Here is an 18,725-nt window from a genome sequence, read left to right on the forward strand (position 1 = left end):
ATGGTTTAAAAAAATTTAATAAAAAATAAATAGCTGTAACCATAATTATCAATCGTAGAATGAGATACTAAATGAAAAAACACATCTAACAGTGTGTATTTCTGTACCTCGCAGCTTGTTTAGCCAAATAAGATATGGTGAAAACCAGATTAAGGTCTGTTTTGTTGATATTTGTTATCATCATTTAGTTATTCACCTTTACAGCTTCAGGAACGTCACTGACGGCTCCCGGGTCCAAACGCACCAGTCGAGTCACTTCGGAGAAAATGGCTTCTGTGTTCTTAAACCTGAAAAATATTTTGTGTTAAAGTAACTTAATGGGTGGTATACATAAATGTTCACAAAAGCTACATTTATGAGATGAAACATACTGTAAAAAAGTCAAATATTATTACCATTTCATATAACAGATTTCAATTGTAACATACTGTAAGATAGAACTTATAGCTGTGATGAAAAGCTAAATTTTCAGTATCATTCTTAAAGTCTTTAGGGTCACAAACTGTAAAAAATACTGGGTTCCACGTAAACGATTTGTGTTAGGGCAGCATGATGGATTTAAGTTAACGTATTAGTTTTTACAAATTTAAGTGGATTGAACATAAAACAATTAGGCTGTTCCAAACATTGAGAAATTGTGTACTGTAACTATAATATTTATTAAATGAACAATATATAACAATAAATAAAAAAAAAAGTTGAAAAAAATAGAAATTTGTAAATAAAATTGATTACATAATTTGTTAAAACAGATTATAATAAGCAATGAAATATAATAACATGTTTGAAATAATTAATAAAAATAAAAAACTATAATAAAAAATATAATTATATTTATATTATAATGAAAATATAATAAAAATAAAAATAATATATTAAATGAAAAAACTAAACAAAAGGAAAGGTATTTTCTAAATATTTTGCAAACAGTAAATGTAATAAATCAATAAATAAATATTTGATTAAGTATCTACCTATAAATAAATACTTAAATAAGCATTTTTGGAGTGCATGACCCTTTAGAAATCATTCCAACAGGATCTAAAAATCAGTAAACATTTAAAATTAGTATCATCAATGTTGAAAACAGTTTTAGGCCCCGTTTATACTAATGCAATTTAGTTTTAAAACGGCACCTGAAAAGATCTCCGTTCACACTACACCTCTGAACGCACATCACATGACCTCATCTAAGCTCCAGGCAGTCAGCGGGTGCTTTGAGCACAAAACCCCAGGTGAGAGCAGCACATGTCGGACAGTTCATCAAGGATCTACCATTGGATCTCATCTCACTATAGTTGTTAAACGTGACATTTAATTCATCTTGTGTCTATCAAACAACTCTTCGGTCTTTTGAATCTATCACTTGTTCTCAGGTTACATGTTTTGGCTGAGCGCAAAGATAAGTTAATATATAAATTTATGTAGCCACGTACACTGATTCTGCACATTTGACTGATTGCTTGCCTTTATTGTATAAACATTGTTTTATTATTTATTATTATTATTATATTTATTATTTATTATTATTATCGATTATTAAACTGATATTCAGCAAAAGTGATGAATTGTTTCATATTTTTCAATGAAAATGAAAGGAGGCAGTAATGTTATAGGCTCCGTTTTGCTATAAATACGCAAAAAGTGAAGATGACGCTCGTATAAATATGTAGCCTCAACATTTTTGTTGTCGGTTAAGCTCTTAATATCAAAATGAAAATAGGCAGTTCCTTATGTAATGTTTTCATTTTATATTTAAGATGCAGGGTGATGTGAATGACGTTACAAAGTAGCATACACTGTTCCCTTTGAAGATTCACGCAACGTGTCGTCGAGAGTTTGTTTTTCACATCAAACTTGAGAAGTCTGAACTGAAAGGATGCAAGACTAAACTGTGTGTACTTGATATTGAGAAAAAAATCTGAATGTCTGCAGCCATGCCTCCGTCTTCAGATGTCTCTGTTTTACCCCATCCACACTGACACGGAGCAGGAACGTTTTAAAAACAAAATGGCCTCTTCAGCGTTTTCAAAAAGCTCCGTTTTCGGAGCTGGAAAGCTCCAGGGTAGTGTGGACGGAAGACTTAACTGTAGCAAAAGTGATGCATTTCAAAACTAAAACGTATTACTGTAAACTTTATTTTTCAGCTGTAACTATCACACATTCTATTCCTCAGAACTCTTTAATGATCCAAGTTCTGAAGAGCAGCCTTTATTCCAAATGGAATCTTTTGCTTGTTACAATGTATCAATCTGGACTCACCGAGCCGGCAGCTGTAGAGCGAGATACGGTGCGATGCTCCAGGCCAGATTAACATTATCCTTCCACTGTTTCTCCGTCAGACTGATGTATTTGGACCTCCAGTTGGTGATGCTGGTTTCCACAGACTGATCGGTGGAGATCTGGAGCTCTTGGCTACCCAGAGGATTGTACCATGTGGTCAGACGCTCCACCTCACTGGCCTATCACAGCAAAACAGTTCATAAGCTCAAATCATACATTACACTTGTAACGTTCGCTTGCAGAACGTATTTTGGATAAGTGTGTGCGTTCGTTTGTATGTGGGTGTGTCGTTTCATGCATGTGTTACAGGTACGAACGGCATTGGAGGATCCGCATTTCATGCTGATGACGTTGGCCGCTGATGCTGGGTTTGCGCCACCAATCGCTGGTTGGCGTAGCGTTTAAAAGCCGAGCCCAAACTGAAATGGCGATCTCTCTCTCTCTCTCTTTCCTTCTCGCCACTTCTCGCTCTTATTCTTTCTGTGGGTCTCTGTGAGGACAGTCTCTCTTGCAAGCGCTAGTCTGAGAGAATGTGTTTTGTTTGTTTAATGCTCTTGTCCAGAGGTCACCAATCCTGGTCCTGGAGGGCCGGTGTCCCTGCAGGGTTTAGCTCCATCTTGCCTCAACACACCTGCCTGGATGTTTCAAGTATACCTAGTAAGACCTTGATTAGCTTGTTCAGGTGTGTTTGATTAGGGTTGGAGCTAAAATCTGCTGGACACCGGACCTCCAGGAACAAGTTTGGTGACCACTGCTCTTGTCTAAAGTTTGCAATTTAATAATGCAATATATTTGCTTGTGAACTTGTCCAGTAACTGACATGTTTGAGTGATGCCTCGGAGAGGTGTAGGAGTGAGTAAGTACACTCAGATTGATATTTTGTATCAGTTCATTAGGTTCAGGAGGATGTGCTGTTTTCTGTATGTTTTGTTTTTAGTTAGAGCAGTTTAGTTAAGACGTTTGGTACGTTGAAGATGTTTCTTTTCATGCTTTTCTTTTCATATTTAGTTTAGTTTGGTGAAAACAGTTACTGAGTTTTGTTATATTTATTTCTTTGATTTAAGCACATTCAACTACTTCCTCCCCACCCCAGGTAATTCATTAGCCCCTTTCACACATACAGACCTTTCCGGAAAATTGCCGGCAATTTTCCAGAAAGGTTGTATGTGTGAACAGGTCCTTTTTGAAAATACCGGTAAATTCGTTCTGGCTATTTGCCACCTGGCGGCAGTCACAAACTGCAGTCATACCCAGGGGCGCAACTGCACATTTACTGATGGGTATGCGGCTTCAACTTTTGCGCGCCCCCCTTCAATCCAACTATATTTTATAACAGGCAAGTGATAAAATGTGGAAAATATTTCCATCAATAAATTAAAGAAATTTTTTCATAAAGATATCAATTTGCTTAAAAAATACAGTTTCGCAGTTCTGAACACAACTGAAATAGTTTGAAGCATAGTAAAAGGTATAATTACATTACGCATGTTAAGTCGCAAAGAAATGCATCTCATAACACCCCAAATTTCTTCTCAATTTAATCTTCACAAATGATTATAGCACCTTGACTAGCCTTGCTTTTGGACTTTTTGTACTACATTTGTCAAAACAAAATGATAGACATGGGAGTCCTAAAGGGCAAAAGAACATTGCAATTACTTCTCACATTCAGACTGAGGCAGAAGGTCTGTCTTTGCAAGAACAATTGACTGAAACTGCTAAAAGTGAAATAAAAAAGACTGTCAAATGTTTAGTGTAAAAAAACAGAAACAAACTGTGTGAAATGTTCTATTTAATTGAAATGTTATAACTTTGTTTGTAGCTAAAATTAAAAGAGTTTTGAGCTAAGAAGTTACCAAAAGGCCTGATGAATTAATATGATACATAATAAATTCATAAAAACATGTATATGGTATAAAAAATAGGGGGAGGGGTGGAATGATTTTTTAATTTAAAGAGCCCATATTATGGGTTTTTGAAAATTCCCCTCCATGTAGTGTGTAACACAGCTCTAAGTGAAGTGAAGTATCCAGCTAAGGCTTAAATCTGTAAGAATACAGTGTTTAAAACGGTTGATTCATCTATAAAAGAGTCGACTCATAGTGCTTCGAATGAGTCGCCTTGATACCGATTCATTAGGTGTTTCGCCATGACGTACGAACGAAACCAAGTTATTCACGTGCACGCGCAAACCCGGGAGATTTCAAACCTGAGGCCCCGCCCTCTGACGCAGAAACCCAGACACACACACACACACCCACAAACACACGCACACAAACATGCCGTCGATTGAAGTCACACTGCAGATGGACATTATCGATTCTCTACCCAGAGATGAAACCTCAGCATTATAACCAAGCAGTTGGAAACTTCTGGAAACTACAGGCTACAAAGAATACTTCATCTGCGTTTGTTAAAGTAAGGATCAGTAAAGAGTAACTTACTAAAGACGTCAGGATGAGTTTCTTCCTCCATTTCTCAAGTGTAAGTACGTGCGATTAAAGTTGCCTCGTTGACTCTAGCTTGCAAATGTATTTAGTTGTTATTTGTTACTTGTAACCGAGTGTACTGTATCAGGTTAACTGGCTATATTCTCTTATCGCGTGCAAAGTCACGTTAAAAACGCGACGCGTGCTGTTTGTTTATGGAGCTCCGTGGTAAAGGTCTGCATTCCCGCGGCTGTCCCCGCGCCAGATTTCTGCGGCGCGGGAATAAATTTCCGAATCAATCGCGGGAGCGGTCGGTAACGGGTTTAATTTGGGACGGGAGCGGGCTTTCTAGCAATATCGTGGATATTGCTATGCGAATGAGACAGAGCTTTGCCTGCCTGTGTGTCTGCTTGGCGCTTGTGTGTATGTGTTAGTGCGCGCGTATGAGAGAGAGAGAGAGAGAGAGAGCGAGCTCTGTCTGGCTGTCTCTGGACTGTTTAGCTGAGTGATTTTCGGTTATGTTCTCCCCCGCTCTTTAGCGGGATCGGGCGCGGCGGGCAGAAAACGGGGCGGTTCGGGCACTGGGACAAGAAATTCTAAATATAAGCGGGAGCGGTCGGGTTCAGGCTAAAACCTGGCGGGTGCGGGCGGAAGCGGGAGCGTTGTCGTCCAGAGGTGTGTGTGTGTTTGTGTGTGTGTGTGTGTGGCAGCTAAAATCCACGCCTACACTATGAAGCGCGTATGAACTGTGATTACTTTTATATTGCTGATTAGCTGTTGGGCATTTCATTCTCTGACTGAAGGCAGTCGACCAATCGTGACAGATTGTCATCGGTCCAATCAGCGCAGATTAGCTTCGCGCTAAGGAGGGGTTTGGGAACAAATGAATCACTGGACGATTCATACAGGAGTCGCTGGGATAATTAGGTAAAAATAAATGCAGATTATAAGACCATGAAAGTGTTTTTTGACCTTGCATGCATATTAGACTGTTGTTGGAGACCCTTACAACCAAGATATGACCCTATTTCATGTATAATATGGGCTCTTTAATAAAATACAATATTATACGCGTATAAAATGCTAAATAATTTTTTTTAACAAAAAATATATACGTTATTTAAAACTTTTAATATGGATAATTTCAAAAATAGCCCCCCCATGTGTGGCGCCCCTATGCACTGCATATACTGCATACCCCCTTTTTGCGCCACTGGTCATACCTAAAAACACATTCTTTTTCCCTTAAAGCGGCGGCGGCAGATCGTCCGGCGGTAATGGTCACATTGAACTCTCACCTACTGTATCACTTTGGCTTGTGTTAAGGAACAAAATGGAACAATTTGGACTTGTTTCTGAAAATAAAACTATTTTTTTACTTGCCTTGCATCTTGATATCTATATTGAGACATAGATTAGGAAAACAATCTATAAGAACACACACAGATGGAAGAACACACACAGATAGTTAAGGAATAACGGATGATGGGTAGTTAAGTTATTAGAAAAAAAATGCACACCTGAGGTGGTGACACAGCTGTTACAGGTTACAAATGTATTCATTCATTCATTTTCCTTCAGCTTAGTCCCTTTATTTATCAGGGGTCACCACAGCGGAATTAACTGCCAACTTATCCAGCATGTTTTACACAGTGGATGCCCTTCCAGCTGCAACCCATCACTGGAAATAGAGTGGAGGAACTATGACGTCACTTTGTAGGCTAATCGGCTGCTAGCATAAAACTGGTTCCCTCGTGAAAATCCCTATAGGATTTTCCCATAGGGTTTTCGAAGATCTGTGTTCAAACACTGTTCATTACACTCACACGTTTTGTTCAGCCGCATAATTGTCACACGAAAATACAACTTTGAGCACTTTTTGATCTTAAACGCAAACGCAAGAACTGAAAAGCTAACATTAGGCTATAAACGGACTACAGAGCCCTCGGGGCGCTCGTCAGTGACGTCAGCCCCACCCTGCTACAGACAACTTATCAAGCTTATTTTTAGAAATATTGTCCATGACAAAGAGTTAATCTCTCTGTTTATTATATTATAATCCACGCTATATATTATAAACTAATAAATACGCAAACACACATAGACCTTTGTGCCTTTTGAATCGTTTTTGCGTGGGAAATACGTCTGTTTTGCTTTGCGGTTGTTCTAAAAGTTTTAAAAATGTGTATGAATGTGCCTATATAGTATTATTATGAGACATTTAAATAAGTGTATCGCTCGCGTGCACACAGCCCGCTTACCTTAACAGACGACAGAAATGAGGCGTGAGGAGGAACAAGTCTATCAAATGCCATCATGATGGACACAGATCAACATTCAATATTCCTTTTTTGTCACGAAATACAGCGAAAAGCAGCCCATACAGTCACATCTGCTGAACGTTTTATGGAGGAGTGTAAATATTGCAGTTAAATGTGTTCAGATGAAGAAAAAAAGACGAGAAATCACTTGATCACGGTAAAATGACAGTTAATATGTCTGTATTTGTACACATTTATTCGCACGTTTGCATTACTGAGAGCAGGAAAGAGACAGGCTGCACTGGTGAGCAGTATCTTCATAATATCATTTAATTAAAATAAATGATCAACAACTGAATCTGTCCTGACAGTCTTTACAAGTGAAGGAATTATCTACACACAATCTGAATTCTCAATTAGAATAAAACAACAAACTATAAAATACTATTCATGAAAATAGCTAAATAACGAAAAAAATCCAAATGCTCAACACAAGCGAGCTGCGCTCTAGACCAGATCAGCTCGATGACGTATACAGTCCCCAAAGCCGCCTGTAGTCCCATTTAGCAACTTCACAGCAACCGTCTTTTTAAAGAAGCATAATCGATTTAAAAGTTGAAGAGTGTGCTGTAACTGATGTGTTTTATGTCGTAGAACAAAACGTGAAAGTATCTTGAGTTGGTGTTCGCCACGGACCTTATTTAAGCGATTTTACTGAAACCCCATTCAAAAAACCCATTGACTTTGGGACGAGGGAACCGGAAGTGCTAAAATGCTAACTCGCTTCCGGGTTTTTGCATACAAATTGACGTCATAGTTCCTCCACTCTATACACACTCATTCACACACACACTCATACACTACGGCCAAATTAGTTCATCATTTCCCCTATAGCGCATGTGTTTGGAAACTCAGAAATGCCAACTGACCCAGCTGGGACTCAATCAAAATCCCACATTCAGCAGGCCTGTAGTAGAATGCGTAGTAATGTGATAACTGCTGGTTTGTTCTCACCATCAGCGCCAGCAGCAGTGTTCTGCGCTTCATGAAGTATTTATGCAGCTGTGTTCCTCTGTTGGTCTTCTTGGACAGACCTACAGTAGAGATATGAGCATGTAGTATACTAGAAAACCTTCTTGTTAACACTGCAAAATGTAATAGATGAGTAGGAATCTTTGAATGTGTATATGTGCACCTGATTTCTTGGACAGTGTGGAGACGCCGCTGGACAGTGGATATGTGTTGATCCAGCCCTGAGTAACCTGCTGTCTGGAGCCTACAGCCGCATCCAGACTGCTCCTGGAGTCCATCCCGGCCATCACTGACAGACTGTTCACAGACACGTCCTGAGGATCTGACACACACATGCACACACGTTTTAAAGGCTTTCTACCATACAGACTGTATATTGTGTCCTCTTTCACCAAGCCTATTCTTAAATTTAACCGTTTGCATTTCAAAATATCGCTCGTTAGCGGGAACAGGGGTCAGTTCTTCGTACCTCGCTTAAATGATCTAAGATGATTTGGCAGATCCTGGATCTTTTCATCTTGATAACTGATCTCTCGCTAATTTGGTTCTTCAAACAAGTTCGTGAATCAGATTAGAATGTCTGGATAAACTGATCTGAGATCGCTGCGTGTGTTGTGAAGGACAGATCTATCCATCCTCGAAATCATGATCAGCAATGCAACGATTGGCTGACGGCACAGCAGCGTAATGACATCATCTGATTAATATTCAGTTATTCATGTGAGCAAAATTACATCAAATTAGCTGTAAACGGTTTGTTAAATATGACACGCAATAACCTTCCACATTTGTTGTGAGCTGCAGGCTTTTCATGTGTCAAGAGTATTCATCATGTATTTCAATGCAAATCAATGTATTTAGTTCCACATTTAGAAAAGATTTTCTTTATTATAGTAGACGTTTTTTAATCAGTGTAAAGAATAACTGGTTGTTTACCAAAGCATTTTGATATTGGTAAAGGCGTCTGCAACTTTTGTGAAGCATCAAATCACTGACATATTAACTATCAAAACATGTTTATGACTGCATAAATGTATTATTGCTTTTAAAAAAAGTCACATATTCTGCATTTCTATTATACAAAATTTGTACTAAAGCGATCTAAAAAGTTCATATCAATAAGTTTCCTCTGTGCACCACCAGGTGGCAGTCTTTGTACTTTCGTTTCGAGGGTGCAGATTGCATACGTTTTATTATTATGTATAACTTTATTTATTTTATTAATGACTATAACTTTATTTATATAGTTAAAAATATGTACCATTTTCCCAAGTGTATATAACTTTTACTGTAAGAAAATATCAGAATTCGGAACATACTTTCTGTATTATCTTTGCTTGAACTGAGCCGATCTAATCCTGTTTATATGAATTGAACCTGCTCCCGATCAGGTTTGACCTAGCAGAACTGTTGCCATGACAACAAACCTCGGATCAGCTTTGAAGAACGAAACGATACTGGATCGTGTCAAATCGTCAATATCCAAATCCAGATAACTGAGTAATCCACGTACGAAGAACGGACCCCAGGTGCGGCGGGTAGAAAACGGGTCGGGTCGGGCAGCAAGACAACAAATGCTGAATATAAGCGGGAGCGGTCGAGTTCGAGCTAAAACCTGGCGGAAGCAGGCGGGACGGGATTCAAAATGTAGTCCCGCGCAGATCTCTAACTTGTACTGCAGCCTGCCCCCAGAGGGCGATCTAACGGCCAGGAGCATCACTCAAAACTAGGCATATGGCACACTTGGTATTAACTCACGTTAACTCATCATTTTATAAATAAATAATGAATTAATAATCCTAAATGAATAATAAAATATAGCGAATAACAATGATGATGTATGACAAATCAGTTTATCTACACATACTGCATTTATATTCAACCTATGTGTAGTTAATACATGACATGCCAATTCATGTTTGCTTTCAGTGGTAAGATCAGGTGTGTTTACCTGGCGGCACGAGCTGTGTGGCGGTTAGGTATTTCTTATCTGACAGCAGACACGCGTAAAACTTGATCATGATGCTGATGTCTTCTCGTAGGCGCTTCTCTGGCTGTGTGGGAAACCGTGGAGCAACACTGGAGAAACACACACAAAAAGCCACACATTCAGCTTGCATGAAAAATGCATATATTCAGGTCTAGGGTGTAGAATTGGCATGGATGGAGGGGATGTGTCCCCGCCCATATCCACCACACTGCAAAAAATGCTTTTCTTACTAAGATTTTTTGTCTTGTTTCTAGTCCAAATATCTAAAAATTCCTAAATCAATAAAAATTTTCTACACAAGCACAACATATTGTCTTGTTTTGAGAAATAATATGCCAATATTAAGTGAGTTTTTCCTTAAAACAAGCAAAATAATCTGCTAATGGGGTGAGCAAAATAATCTTACGTCAAAAGAAAAAACAAGATTATTTTGCTTACCCCATTAGCAGATTATTTTGCTTGTTTTAAGGAAAAACTCACTTAATATTGGCATATTATTTCTCAAAACAAGACAATATGTTGTGCTTGTCAAGAAAATTCTTCTTGATATAAGAAATTTTAGATATTTAGACTAGAAACAAGACAAAAAATCTAAACAAGAAAAGCATTTTTTGCAGTGCACTTACTGAAATGCCCCTACCAATATTTTAATCGACTTCAAAATAAAGTAATGTTCCGTCAACTCTTAACCTATACGTGCACCAAGTCAAGTTCGCTACTAGTTCACCGTAATATTATTGACCAAGGAAGTGCAATTAATTAAAATTCAGTTTTGATTTTGTATAAGAGGTGTATTTTGGCCTCTATGATTATGAAAAACAATAACAGGCATATAGTAGTAGTAGTAAAACTTTATTGTCCATGACAGGAGATTTGTTATGGACAACGCCATATTGCTGCTGACACTCACTAAAACAAGCAATAAAAAAAAACAATAGAAAGTACAACAATTACAAAATTTATAGTGCTAATTAAGATATACTCTTATTAAATAAACCCACTGACACAGGTACAAAGGATTTCTTATAGCGGTTTAACCTACACTTGGGGACTCTATGGGTGCTTTCACAACTGTGAATGGATTCAGTTGTTCTGAAACAGAGATTACAATTGTTACATTGTTGCTCTTTGCTCTTGGAGCGGTTCGCTTTCACACTGCAAAGTTTCTAATCGGACCAAAAGAGCTAAAACAAGTCACGTGCCAGTAAACTCTCCTTACATTGGTCAGTGTCAGGGTTTATTTTGCAGCGTCCCGCTCAGCTGTCAGGAGAGGTGGTGGTTTGGTGGTAATTGACAGGGTGCGCGCGCGACATGTCTGAGGAGAGACGCGGTGGGGAGGGGTGAGAAGAGTGTGCGACGATGCCTATTTGAGGGAGGGAGAGGCAAGATTACCGGGAGATCATCACTCATTTGCGGGCATCCGGAGACTCGCGAAACTTCCCGCCCTACTCATAATTCTCTATTCAAATCGCCGTAAGCCTATTACATATCCATAAAACACTGTGATATAACCGCGCTCGGATCATATCGCTTTCTCACTGTAATCAAACCGCTCCAGGGTTCGTTTCAATCGAGGCGAGACCACCTCATTCAAGCGATCTCGGAGCGATTACTTTGGCGCGGAACAGAGCGCGATTGCCCTGTTCACATATGCCAAACGAACCGCGCTAACTGGGCAAACGAGATACGTTCCGAAACAAAAGTGTAGGTGTGAAAGCACCCTATATCTTCTACCAGAGGGAAGCAGTTCATACTGTGGAAACAAAAAATGAGTTGGATCTTTTACAATCCTTTCTACCTGATTGAGGACACAGTTCTCATATAAAACTTGAGGATTAAAATATTCATCGTGCCCGACAATTTTCCATGCTGTCTTTAAAGGGCCATGAAGCCCCCTCGTTTCAGCAGGGTGTTTTCACACCTCTACTTTGGAAAAAGTCAGAAAAGTGGGCGTGTCCAGCTCTGTTTAGGGGGGAGTGTCGGAGGAAGAACAGTGGGATGGTGTGGGAGTGTCTATTTGGGCACCCGCGAGTTTCAGAGTCAAAACACACACACACACACACACACACACACACACACACACACACACACACACACACACACACACACACACACACACACACACACACACACACACACACACACACACACACACACACACACACACACACACACACACACACACACATACAGGAGAAAGTGATGGTGTTTAACCTACATGGACATCTGTAGTCGAATTATTTGCCAAATTATTAATTGGTGGACTTTAACTGCAGTTTGGCTCTTTCATTCAGGGAATTCATTCATGCCCCTCACGACAAACGAGATATTTGATTCGAGGAACTGCTCTAAGCGTGTATTTTTCATGCAATGTTTGATACCGCACGGCGAATGAGAGAAAAAAACCCTCCGGATTTTCCAGAAACTTAGATGCACATGGCAGGTAGCGTCAGAAAGCCGCGTGTGTTATTCCGGTCACTAAATGCGGTAAAAACCCTACACGAGGTTAAAGTTTGGTTGTGGTGCTAACATGTTTACACTCAGTGCAATAGTTTGTTAGATACGAACAAACTGAATAAACAAAGAGCACTGGTCGCTCACTTACCAAATCTGTAGAGACAGGACAATCACCAGCAACTAGAGCCGCGTCTTTATTAAGAGGAGACTACAAGCGAATCCAGATCTCAGCGTTTGCAGATGAGAACAGCTCTCAGGTAAACAATAATCCTCCTTAGACACGTAAGTTATTGTTGTCGAGCGTCGCGTACACTGTAATCCACACGTGAGTATGAGCTCTCACAGAGAGAAAATGAAAACAAAACTTCACTGCAGCAAACTATAAAAGCAACACTTCACGCTTGTTTTGCCAACACAACGTGGCGTCTCTGTCCTGAAAACACGGTGACAGTAATGAATATTAATGAAGTTGCACAATAGAGCGCGCTGATTGGTTTGAACCAAGCCTTACTCATGCATTAATGCATCACACTGTAAGACGTAATAAGACACACTCTGGCACAGACGTCCAGTCTGCACGCTGGAATACACGCTATTATCTCATGACCGTGACGCAGCTTCAAAAATTCGTTTCAAACAGGAAGTACGAATTTGCTCGAAATAACGCAAAAACAACTAATTTACACTTTTTAGTGAAATATAGATGTCCTAATAGTGTTTATAGCAGTGTGGGACACATATACCACTGTCAACAGCTCAACACATGTGTTTTGGTGTTTCGTGACCCTTTAAGAGATGCATCAGTTTAGATTTACACTGAACAGATAGGTTGCCAAATCACACTGTGATGCCAATGCTTTCCAGAACTGCTTTATAAAACAACCTCATGAGCTTCTTGTTAACTCCAAAAAGACGCAACCTCCATAAAAAATGTAATCTCTAATGTAAACAAGGACAAACTCACTCAATGTGTGTTTTCATATACATCTCTCTAAAGTTCTCTACATTTATACCTCCTCAAAGCCTGACTGCAGTAAAATCATGTAAATTGACTTTTGCAACATGAGATGGGCCTGCTATTTATATTATTAAGTGTTTTCTTTTATATTATTTAGTACTTTAATCATGTTTTCAAAAGCGTGAAACAGAATTTGTGATGTTCAACGCATGCGCTCTAGAGATGGATGCCCCCATCAATGTCAAGAGCGAATCTGCACTCTTGATTCAAGCTGAAGATGCACAAATCAGTGGAGAAAAACTAAATGATTTTTAACAAATGCATTTCAATACAAAAAAAAACACTATTTTATTTAATTTTGGACGGATTTTGCCCTTTAAAATTCCCAGAGTCCTACCTGAAGTAGTCGAAGGCAGTGGAGTAGATCTTCTCTCTCAGGACGTTACGGATGGTGGCGTTAGTCACAACATCAGCATGAAGAAGAGTCAGACCCAGAGTCAGAAGCCTGAAGACACACACATAATGCACCATTACAGCAACAGTGGATTACTGTATATACACCTCAACATACCACACAACACAGTACAATAAAAGTAATTATGATAAAAATAGGTGTCACGGTGGCGCAGTGGGTAGAACAATCGCCTCACAGTAAGAAAGTCACTGATTGGAGCTTCGGCTGGGTCAGCTGGTGTTTCTGTGTGGAGTTTGCATGTTCTACCCGTATTGGCATGGGTTTTATCCGGGTGTTCCGGTTTCCCCCACAGTCCAAACACATGTGGTATAGGGGAATTGGGTAGGCTAAATTGGCCATAGTGTGTGTGAATGAGTGTGTATGGATGTTTCAAAGAGATGAGTTGCAGCTGGAGGGGCATCCGCTGCTTAAAACATATGTTGGATAAGTTGGCGGTTCATTCCGTTGTGGTGACCCCATATTAATAAAGAGACTAAGCCGCAAAGAAAATGAATGAATGAATAATGAAAATGCAAATAGAAATAATATTCATTATTATAGTATACTGGAATTCATGCTTAACCTGTTTTATGTTAAAACAAAATCTTTTTATTTTATTAAATCTAAATATTTTAATATTTTAGAATATTCTATTGAGTTGACTCTCGGGGGGCTGAGTGTGCTTAAAGAATGACCTGAATCGTGGGCCGATGGCGGCGACGTGTCGGTTCAGACTGCTCTGGCGTCCTCCAACACTGAGAGACAGCGCCCTCTGCAGGAGACCCGTGAAGATCTCCACCTGATCCGCACTGCTGTACTTGGCGATTTCAAACCTCTGAATGAGAAACTAAACACAAAACACTGCAAACATCACTACTGCTCTGAGGAATGCAATGATGCCAACATTGTTAGACTTTTGTTAGACTCTAGCTTGACAAAACTTGTGCAAAAGCAAATGCAAAAAATTAATAACAAACAGTGCACTGCATTAAAATACCTTCATGTTGAAACAAAGGCAGAAGTATAAATAAATGTATTATTAAAAATAAAAATTGAGGGTTTTTGCAAATGAATTGCCCCATCGAATGCATGAGACAAAAATACAAGCCTACTGAAAATGAATAAATAAATGATAAATGCACCAACTGTGTGCATTTGTTAATGAATCGCTCCACTATTGTGCATCATTTAAAAAAAAGGTTTAAAATATCTAATAATTAAATAAATTGAAACTGTTTGGATGCTAATTGTGAGAGTTGAGATATTGCAAATATTTTGATGTCTTTGACAATTCAGGCATGGGCTGAAAGCGGAGACGGTTGACTCCACAACCCAGCAGGTGGTAATGCGGGAAAAACCAGCTCCTGCTGCATTTGCATCTGAGTCTGCTGAAACTCAGCTTCAATCACCCCAACTCACACATATGGTCATTTCAATGTTTGAATGTTCTAGATTAACCAAAGTGACTTTATCTATCATGTTTGATATCATTTAAAATGTCTCAGTGCGACTGGTACAATGGTCTCATTCTCTCAGAAATAGACATAATCAAAACCATAAATATATAACTTCAGGCATCTTTTGAACCACTGTGAAGGGTGTGACTTTTCCACAGGCAGCACTAAATACAAATGCCTTTTGTTATGCACACACCCCTTTCCTTGATGGGATTCTTGGATTACTTAAAGGGTCACGAAACACCAAAACACATGTTTTGAGCTGTTGACAGTCGTATATGTGTCCCACACTGAAACTAAAAACACTATTAGGACATCTATATTTCACTAAAAAGTGTAAATTGGTTGTTTTTGCGTTATTTCAAGCAAATTCGTACTTCCTGTTTGAAACGAGTTTTTGAAGCTGCGTCACGGCCATGACATAATAGCGTGTATTCCAGCGTGCAGACTGGACGTCTGTGCCAGAGTGAGTCTTATTACATCTTACAGTGTGCTGCAATAATGCATGAGTAAGGCTTGGTTCAAGCCAATCAGCGCGCTCTATTGTGCAACTTCATTAATATTCATTACTGTCACAGTGTTTAGACGGCAGAGACGCCACGTTGTGTTGGTAAAACAAGCGTGAAGTGTTGCTTTTATAGTTTGCTGCAGTTAAGTTTTGTTTTCATTTTCTCTCTGTGAGAGCTCATACTCACGTGTGGATTAACAGTGTACGCGACGCTCGACAACAATAACTTACGTGTCTAAGGAGGATTATTGTTTACCTGAGAGCTGTTCTCATCTGCAAACGCTGAGATCCGGATTCGCTTGTAGTCTCCTCTTCATAAAGACGCGGCTCTAGTTGCTGGTGATTGTCCTGTCTCTACAGATTTGGTAAGTGAGCGACCAGTGCTCTTTGTTTATTCAGTTTGTTTGTATCTAACAAACTATTGCACTGAGTGTAAACATGTTAGCACCACAACCAAACTTTAACCTCGTGTAGGATTTTCACCGCATTTAGTGACAGGAATGACACATGCAGCTTTCTGACGCTACCTGCCGTGTGCATCTTAGTTTCTGGGAAATGCGGAGGGTTTTTTCTCTCATTCGCCGTGCGGTAACAAACATTGCATGAATAATACACGCTTAGAGCAGTTCCTCGAATCAAATATCTCGTTTTTCGTGAGGGACATGAATGAATTCCCTGAATGAAAGAGCCAAACTGCAGTTAAAGTCCACCATTTAATAATTTGGCAAATAATTCGACTACAGATGTCCATGTAGGTTAAACACCATCACTTTCTCCTGTATGTGTGTGTGTGTGTATTTTGACTCTGAAACTCGCGCGTGCCCAAATAGACACTCCCACACCCTCCCACTTTTCTTCCTCCGACACTCCCCCCTAAACAGAGCTGGACACGCCCACTTTTCTGACTTTTTCCAAAGTAGAGGTGTGAAAACACCCTGCTGAAACGAGGGGGTTTCATGGCCCTTTAAGGTAAGGTTTGAGAAAGGCTCAGGGCGATTCTCCTTACCCAGATCAGCCCGTAACATGGAGCTTACACTCCACGTTATGTATATTTTGAAGTCAGGTATGCATCTTTTCATCTTGGATATATCTTTGATTATTTCATGTCTTGTATTGATCGTTTATGAATTGACTGAATGAATTTGGTGTAATACACATTTACCTGACTAATAAATTGTTATGTTTTGAATTATTCAAACAGAGTTTGTGTTATTATCTCTAGTAGATTGTGGTAATTTCATAACACCACAAGCCCCTGTACAGGTTAGTAACAGACTAAAACACGGTAGACGGAGCATTGCGGCACGTTATACGATGTCTTTAGAGCTCCGACTACCACATTGGCATTAATTCATGTATACTTAGACTGTAAAAGGATATCTAAGGGGATAGACCTTCACCTGTTAAACTTATAACACTATTTAGATAGTATAGTGATTATTCAAAGTTACTAATAGTTTAAGTACGACTGGTCTGTTTAATTCTATAGTAATGATCATTATCTGACTAAATAGCTCTGTTTGATTTAGGAGGTAGCAGATCTATGGGGACCGCATAAAAAACATCCTAATCTGAGCAAGTAGGGTTCTGCCTTTTAGGATAGCGGTCAATCGCCACGGTTTAATGACCAAGACTGACACGCTTGTGCTTAAGATATTGTATACTCGGCCGGAACAAGATTCAGGATGTTATAGGAATCCCAACGAACGAGAATAACATAAAATGATGAACCGAAGAGAATATTCAATCATAATCTAAAATAATGTGAAAGGAAACAAAATAATCTTCTCAATGTTTTATAATTGGAGTCAGATAAAACGAGGATAAATATATTAATATTCTAAACCACCTCATACTGAAATTGGAGTCAGATATGAGTTAAGTTTAATATAGATCAACATTGTGCACTGGAAAGACCGAACATGCAGTGAACCTTCATCCACCAGTGGACACCGTCATTGGAACAACTGGCTGGACCCTACACTAATCAAATGCATTCATGGATGATTCAAGTGGTACTCACTGCAGAGCCCCATAGGCAGAGCTAGGCTCCAGCATTGGAGGTGAGCTCCCCCCAAGTGGCTCTGCAGCGAGCACCTTCTCAGATTGGCTACATCAGTTGCATGTATAAATGAATAAAAGCATAAATAAATATATGAACGCATAAATGATTAATACTGCATGAATGAATGTAAAAGTATAAGTGAAGTTTCCCAAACTAATTTCGAGAGGAGCACTTGATGTGATTGATCGCGGCTGGTCTCTCATCCAAACCGTTAGTAAGCCAATCGGATCATTCCAAACTCCCAAACTCCGACTAGGCCCCCTTTTACCTCCCTATCCCTCCAGAGTCCTCACCACACCCTCCCTTTACCCTGACTCCAGCGGTAGCCCCCTTTACTTTCTTCCTTTCCCAACCACTATATCCAGCAACTGGATATAGCATTTCTAGCCTTTTGGGGAGTTTCCTTGAATACATAGCTGAGTAATATAAGAGTAGAGTAGTAATAAGAGTAGTGTGTGTGTGGGTGACAGACCTCAATCCAGTGTGAATGCGGTGTGACGTTGGGTGGACGAGGAAATGGCTGACTCTCTTCTGAGGCAGCTAAAGGATCTGCTTCTGACTCCGTCTCTGAGAACAATCCCATCTTCAGCTCCACGGTCATCTGCCAGGAGCCCGCCATCTCACGCATGAACTACACACAGGTTTGTTTTTGTGAATTGTGGGGACATTACATATGTTTCTATTTTTTTTAATTCTGTGCAAACTGTATTTTTTATGTCCCTGGGTGTATGGCCATACACGATAAATGCACTATATAAATACACATTACATGAATACCTGTGCCATACACACATCTGTACAATTTGTGTCTGTATGTCAGAAACACACACA

The 18,725-nt window shown here is 39.5% G+C and overlaps 1 protein-coding gene across 7 annotated transcripts in view; it reads right to left on the reverse strand.

The window, feature by feature from the left end:
- The window catches only part of pi4kab (phosphatidylinositol 4-kinase, catalytic, alpha b), a 151,871-nt gene that overhangs the window by 23,170 nt on the left and 109,976 nt on the right, over window positions 1–18,725 (reverse strand). For all 7 annotated transcript variants that reach the window (NM_001441535.1, NM_001441534.1, NM_001441539.1 and 4 more), the window contains 8 exon segments: window positions 197–287; window positions 2,263–2,462; window positions 7,988–8,067; window positions 8,169–8,327; window positions 9,957–10,084; window positions 13,808–13,915; window positions 14,560–14,711; window positions 18,367–18,525. In NM_001441535.1, coding sequence (NP_001428464.1) covers window positions 197–287; window positions 2,263–2,462; window positions 7,988–8,067; window positions 8,169–8,327; window positions 9,957–10,084; window positions 13,808–13,915; window positions 14,560–14,711; window positions 18,367–18,525 — 1,077 coding nt within the window.

Source organism: Danio rerio, chromosome 8 (genome assembly GCF_052040795.2).
Source record: "Danio rerio strain M-AB ecotype USA chromosome 8, GRCz13ab, whole genome shotgun sequence".
In the NCBI taxonomy this organism is placed as follows: domain Eukaryota; kingdom Metazoa; phylum Chordata; class Actinopteri; order Cypriniformes; family Danionidae; genus Danio; species Danio rerio.